Below are 7,205 nucleotides of genomic sequence, written 5' to 3' on the forward strand. Positions count from 1 at the left end.
GATGTTGCAGCCTTTGACACAAGGATGTACTTGCTTGCTGAAACTTGATGACATCAAAGAGTATAAGCATGGAAGAACCCGTGAAGTACTAATAAGCATGGATAGTAGATAATATCCACTCATATCCACATTCTTCTTGGTTTCTAGCGTAGCTAGTAAAGTTTACGACACGAGAGTAGAATGAAAGTATTTGTTGGTTTATTTCTTAGTATTGAAAGAAATCTCAAGATCGAATTCTACACATGAATCAACAAAGAAAAAACTACATAATTATGGCATTTAGCCCAACAAATTGAAAAAAGCCCATACATAACGGTTATAGGTCCAGCAAGAAAATCTGAATGAAATATGGTAATTGGGTTTAAGCCCAAAATACAATCCACTAGCAGTTTCCATATGATTATTAAATTTGACTTCCACCTACCTTCTTCCAGCCCAGTCGGAATATTTAAAACCTCTTCACCATCTTCGGACCATTAAATTCTGACTTTAATTTGCTTTGATAAAAAATTGTTTACAGGATAAAAAGTTTCTTCTCATCTTGATAAATATTAATGTCCTAAGACGAAGTGTGTGTGAACATTTTTAATTTTTTTTTTTTTTTTAAATGGATGGAGAGAGTAAGAGAGTTTGAGAGAATGTGAGAGCGGGTAGAGAGTAGACAAAGATTTTTTTTATTATTATTATTTTTATCTTTTATCTTTTATTTATTTATTTTTAAGTTGAAGACATTAAAAACTATATGTGGATGATGCTTTTAAAAAACAACAAAATTTGTGTTCTTGTAATTACTAATCATTTTTAATTATATTCAGTTTAATTAGAAAATTAAAATTGTAGTTTTATGGAATTTTAATTGACAACGAGAGTTCTATTAATATGCAGTTTAAAGTAAATGGAATAAACCAACTAGAATTACTAGCCGGAAATATAGATTTGGTTTGGCATGAGAAGTAGAATCACCATTACAATAAGAGATGAACGTCTTCTAGTTGAGCATGGTATGGAATTTTGATCTCTCCAAAACTGCTCAAAAAACGCTTTTGGAAGAACATTCGCATCCCGTCACCTCGACTAACTACAAGCGAGAGTGAGGAGAGAGAATGACCAAAAATAAACCTAAATTGTGGATGTCGAGTCGATGGTGTCGATTTTAGCATGGGGCAGAAGTTTCTCTACTTTGGCACCGCATGTTTGAATTCATACCAGAACGGGCAAAAATATACTACGTCAGCTCTGGTTTTTTGGGTTATTTTTTGAAGTAGTAACATGTTGGAAAACTAAAGCCTCAGCTCTATTTGCAAGTTGCATTAAGGCATATGCATAAAATTCAAAAACTATACGGAAAGAAAGGGCAACTGAAAAAGAACATGAGGTCCTGGAGGCCGAGAACAAACGTGTTTTGGAAAGTTTAAAAATATAGTTTTCGATATATTCTACCAAGTTCCAACCACGTTTAAAATAGTTCAGTTAGGCAACATCTGCAGCTGAAGTTGCATTCTAAAAATAACCAAGCCGAAATTAACCCGGTACGACAAACTTCTTCTCATCCTGCACATAAATAAATATTCACTGTTTGGTTGCGTCTTAGTCTTGCCATTAAGAATCTAGTTTCAGTTTGAGTTCAAAATTATCAGTACCCACAAAAAAGAAAAGAATCACAACATGCACAACATTGTTATAGAATATCCTGCATTTATTTGAAGAAAGATGTACAGACAGCTTCCTTGTCCGTTTTCACATATCATGATCGGCACTGTCCAAGCATTGTTACATTATTATCCCTACAGCTACTTATCTGTTCATAGCATAGTAAATTTTGCTTGCTGATGTGAAAATGTCTCATAACATATATTGCTGACATATCTTCCATACCATGCACTTTTTGTTGAAAACTTATTTACATAATACGACTTTGCATCTTTTTTGGTTCAATTTGACATAGATGAGAGACGCACATTATTAACTGTATGTACACATACTTCATTGCTGGATCAAATAAATTAGCTTTCAGGGAAAAATAAATAATCAAATATCAGGCAGGTTATACTGGGATTGAGATGGTGACTTACTAACATGGATTCTGAGAAAAAGCACCATGTTTAGCTTTCCAAGTACGACTCTGAAGCATTGAATGGTTAAATAAAGCAGAAAGCAATTTTTATTCTTCCTTCTGCCTTTTGTGAGCTTGTTCTTGGTCATCAAAACTACCACTTTCACTTGAAGCTGCTTCTTCCCAATATCCATGCGTTCGCTTCAAGATTTTCAATGTTCGGTTGAGCTCTACCAAATCTTGCTTGTGCATCAAACGAGCCCCACACATTTTCACCAGATTTGGTTCACAATCTATTTCAAATGAAAACTGTTCCTGACATTGTTCTCGAGACAAATAAAATATCCAAAGGTGTTCTGGCACCATATGCTCTGTTGCAGAAATATGACAAGAAATCCCAGGCAAACACTTAAGATTGACATAATTTACACGGAAAATTTTGAAGTTTCCCTTAGGTAGTGCAAAAGCAACGCAAAAAGCAATTCCCATCCAGCTGCTACATGATTGAGGAGGTAGCTCCACGTTTATAGAATGTCCCACAGTGTGTTTGTTGAACCACTCGGGAATCCCCTTTCCGGGGCATACAATGTAATTACGACCCGAAGAACAACAGTTTCCCTGCACCAATGTAATGCAATTCAGAGAACAGAGAGAGAGAGAGAGAGAGAGAGAGAGAGAGAGAGAGAGAGAGAGAGAGAGAGAGAGGGAGAGAGAGAGAAGGACAGAGAGAGACAGAGAGACAAGAGTACCTTACTGGCGGATTTCACGATCCTTGAACATATTGTATTCATCCAGTCTTCATCTTCAACCAATGTAATGCAATTCAGAGAACTGAAAGTAAAATCATAAATATTGGCAAATCTGCTGCTCAACTTCGAGGGATCCGTCAACCTTTTCAAGGAGGTACAATCATCTACATTTACGTGTAATTGGCTATTTGACGGAAGATCTGGCAGTTGCTCAAGTCTTTGGCACCCATTCAATAAAAGAGACCCAAGTCGAGAAAGGCATTTGATGCTTGCTGGAAGGGTAGTAAAATTGTTTCCTCTAAGATCTAACATTTGTAAAGAGGACAAGCTACCAATATCATGGGGGATATCACCTTCACCAAGATCACAAAAGAATAGTTTTAAGTCCTCCAAACAACGCAAATGATTTAAAGAAGACAACACCAAACCCGAACAAGGCTCTTCGCTCTTTCTAATTCCAAATAAGCGGAGAAGGCCCCACTCTTCCCTTGGCTTAACCATTGATCCATAAGCATGCAGCTCTTTAAGATTTTTCATATCAACAAGCGGCTCTCTTATTGCGTTTTCCCCCATACAAAGTTCCTCCAAAAACTCCATCTTCCCTGGGAGTTTTTCGATTTTTGAACATCCGATGACGTACAGCTGTTCAAGAGACTTCAAATTACAAATCTCAATAGGAATATCCAACAGATTTACGCAATACTCAATATCCAGTAGAGTAAGTCCAACCAGATGTCCAATTGTTGAAGGTAATTTCTCAATCGCAGTGCAAGCTAAAACAACCTCGGACAAATTTTTCATCTGCTTTGAAAATTCTGGAATCTTTTTCACTTTGGAGCATCCAGTAAGATCTAAAACTTCAAGGGAATCCATTTCTAGCTCACTTGGGAGACTCTTAATACTTTTACAGAAATGAAGTCTCAAAACTTTAAGTCTTTTAAGAACTGCAAAAGACGGGTGTACCTCAACCAAATTCGTACACCGCATAAGAGACAACTCCTCAAGATTTTGAAGACCAGTAAAATCTGGGGTACTTATCAATTTATGTGAATTGCTAAGATCAATATATTTCAAGTTGGGGAAATTCTGCAGAATACAAGAAATAATGTATATAAGCTTCCAATTCCAAAAACCTTACAATTTTATTGGACATAAAAAAATTGTTAAATAGCATTCATTGGGTATATTCTTACCTCTTTTCCATCCCAAAGCCGAACGAGTTTGCTATCACGCATTTTTAGTTCAGTAAGGAAACGCGGGTGAAAGCTTGGTGGAAGAGACTTGGAAGGATACAAACTCCAATTCATAATTCTCAAGGAACATGGAAGAAATTTGGGACTTGAAGAAACGATCAAATTGTCAAATTCCAGAAACCTTAGTCCAGACATGTTAGAGAAGGCTTCGCAATTCCAGTGCACCTCCTCTATTTTGGGTAACCGTAGGCTTATGGCTTCAATAGCTCTTGTCCCCTAATAACCGAGAATGTAGGAAATGTCAATTTCACATTTAGTATCGTGCCAAAAAAATAATATCTTCTATCAAACTTGGTAATCTTACATAACTTCTTACCGTATTGTTCATGAATACATGATCAATGTCATTGGGAAGCCACAACCTACTCCGCCGGCCGGGCTCTTTAGACTCGTTACCAACAATTCTCCATGCCATTTCTTGTATCAAATCATGCATCCCTATCCAGCTGTACTTGACTGAAGTATCATACGGGAAGCATTTTTCAGAGGTCAGAAGAGATTTCTCAATTAGAGCATCTATCAAGATCCGGCTTGAAATATCAAAGGAATTGTCTAGTATTTCAATTACTCGCTGCGTGTGCTTCCCTCTGTGAAAACATGCAACATCGAGAAAAATATCCTTCTCCATCTCTTCTAGTGCATCATAACTTATTTTGAGTTTATCAAAAATTGTTGGATTAGGAATTTTCTTTAGATTATCCCGTGCACTATTCCATGCATCTAGACCTCTCTTAAACAAAGCCGACCCCAAATGTTCAAGAGCTAATGGAAGGCCTCCAGCATGATAAATGAAATACTTAGATAGTTCCAAAAACCCATCTTCGGGCAGATCTTTCTTAAAGGCATGTTGACTAAACAGAGCAAGAGCTTCAGAATCATTTAACAACTTGACGCTATGACATAAAGTTATGCCATGCTGGACTAGCAAACGTTCATTTCTAGTTGTAACGATAATTCTACTCCCACTACCAAACCAAGCTTCTTTTCCAGCTAGTACTTGTAGCTGGTTTATTTGATCCACATCATCAAGTACAAGAAGAACCTTTTTGTTGCGTAAGCACTTCTCAGTGTATATGATTCCCAACTGTTGATCCCAAACTTGCTCAATCTTTTTCAAGACTGGGGAAAGAAGTTGTTGTTGAAGACTAACTGGAGTATGATCTCTGATATTTGCGAGAAAGCAGTAAACTTCAAAATGATGGAAGATTCTAGCATAAACTAGCTTGGCAAGGGTTGTCTTACCGATGCCGCCCATCCCCGTTATCCCTATAAAGCGGACATCATTGGCATCATGAGCTAATAGCGAACCTAGTTGCTCAAGCCCAGAATTAATTCCGACTAATTTCTGTGAGGAATCTGACACGGTGAACGCAGCTTGCACTTTCCTCCGCACACTGTTGACGATTTTTTCAATAAGCTCACTTTCACACCTACAAGGTATAAAATAACCAATCAAAAAACATAAGCGAAGCATTCAAGTTTGACTCTGTTAAGACATGGGAAATTAAAGTTGTTCATGCATGCTTACTTATATTGCTTCGAATGCCAACCAGAAATTTTGGACAGTCTTTTTAGATCAGCTTTCCATTGGACAACCTTCTTTTTATCTTCGGTAGTGATGAACTTTTCTTCATGCTCTGCGAAGGCTTTGGCAAAAGATCCCCGTTGATTTCCAACGTCAGATGGATCTGTCTCGTAAAAGACCGGCAGAACTGAGTTCCTAGCTTCCATGCATTCAAGAATGGCCGTAAGTTCTTTCAAGCACCATTTGGAAGAAGCATAGTTTGGTGAAAGAACAACGATTGCAACATGCGATTCTTTGATCGCACTCGGGAGCTCATGTGGAATACTTGTTCCTTCTTCAAGCTCTCGATCGTCAAGGAAAGTCGTAATTCCTTGGAACTTGCACAATTCGCTGTATAAATGGGATACGAAACCCCTGCGTGTGTCTACACCCCTAAAACTCAAAAACACATCGTACTTCCATCGAGGAGCTGATTCGAGAGAAAGAAGTGGTGCAGAGGCTCTTTGGGTGCTCATCGCCATTGCAAAGCAAATAAAAAGTGAACCAAAAACCACGATGAAAATACTCACACAAAAGCAGTGGTCTAAAAAAACGGTGCGGCCACCTAGGCGCTGGGCGGCGGTGCTCCGCCGCGATTAACCCGAAATTGTTTCTAAAATCGGCAAGGTTATTAGGCGGCGTGCTGTGTGGGCAGACGCTAGGCGGTCTGGTGGGACGCTGGGTGGTTTGACGGCCTGAGAAAGAACATCTGTAGCGAGACCCGATTTGTCTCCCCGAGTCTCGCCATCTCCCTCTCAATGTGCAAACAAAATCGATCTGCAATTGCGAACGAATATGTCGACAATGGTTGGAGAAATCTGAAGAGGATGAAGAAGCGAGGGAGGCGCTGTGGGATTGGTTGGAGAAATCTGCAGAGGAAGAAGAGGGACGGAACTGGATCTACAATTGCAGAAACGGAATGGCTGAAGGCGGCAGTGGTTTAGATTTTAGCACCTTTAGCACGCTTTATATGATTTAGTTAGGGTTTTTTATTAAGCATGTGCATACCGATAAAACAAGGATTAAAGCCCAACCTTTCGTTTTGTTAATTAGAATAAAAGGCCCAACAAAACTTGCGGGCTTAAAAATATATAAATCTAACATAAATTGTTTAAAATTTTACATATATACTTACTTATAGATATATATTTTTTTAAATAACATTTTATTTAAAGTTTATTTATATATTATAGAGTAAATTTAATTAATTTTATATGATATGTAATAAATTTAACTAAATCCGCCTAGGCTTCCATCTAGACTCCATCTAACTGTCTAGGTGCTAGGCCCTAACCTATCATCTGACTAGCGTCTAACATTTTTTAGAATCTTACACAAAAATAAGAGCAAACCAAAAGAGAGGGTTTGGGGAAAGGAAATAATGGAAGAGAGAAAGAGTGAAGGTGGTAGGGAAGCCAAGTGGGACCATACGAATCAATCCAACAAGAAAACAACAAAATAAAGACCAAGAAGCAGACTTAATTGGCAAGAAAAGATTGAGAAAAGTCAGTGTGACTACCTACTCCTACTCCTGCTCCTTAATTGGACCAAAAATAATTATTCATTTTCTAGGGGCCTCTATGCAT

General features: G+C 38.0%; 1 protein-coding gene across 3 annotated transcripts; it reads right to left on the minus strand.

Annotated features, from left to right (window-relative positions):
- Positions 1-918: 918 nt before the first annotated feature.
- Positions 919-6,577, minus strand: LOC137726658 (TMV resistance protein N-like). 3 transcript variants are annotated; one of them, XR_015963179.1, is made up of 7 exons: positions 5,584-6,577; positions 4,372-5,485; positions 3,996-4,271; positions 2,803-3,888; positions 2,073-2,671; positions 1,441-1,551; positions 919-1,119 (listed from the first exon to the last, which is right to left on the minus strand). XR_015963179.1 is itself a non-coding variant. In XM_088695050.1 (5 exons), the coding sequence occupies exons 1-5, from the start codon at positions 6,099-6,101 to the stop codon at positions 2,162-2,164; spliced, it is 3,504 nt and encodes a 1,167-aa protein (XP_088551176.1). In that variant the 5' UTR covers positions 6,102-6,576; the 3' UTR covers positions 1,676-2,161. The 3 variants fall into 3 exon arrangements, 2 of the variants coding, with proteins under 2 accessions (XP_088551176.1, XP_088551177.1); XM_088695050.1 differs by lacking the exons at positions 919-1,119; positions 1,441-1,551 and having other exon boundaries at positions 1,676-2,671; positions 5,584-6,576; XM_088695051.1 differs by lacking the exons at positions 919-1,119; positions 1,441-1,551 and having other exon boundaries at positions 1,676-2,671; positions 5,652-5,835.
- Between the last annotated feature and the right edge of the window lie 628 nt (positions 6,578-7,205).

The sequence above is a fragment of the Pyrus communis genome, chromosome 5 (genome assembly GCF_041283825.1).
Source record: "Pyrus communis isolate YQ-2024b chromosome 5, ASM4128382v1, whole genome shotgun sequence".
Taxonomy (NCBI): Eukaryota; Viridiplantae; Streptophyta; class Magnoliopsida; order Rosales; family Rosaceae; genus Pyrus; species Pyrus communis.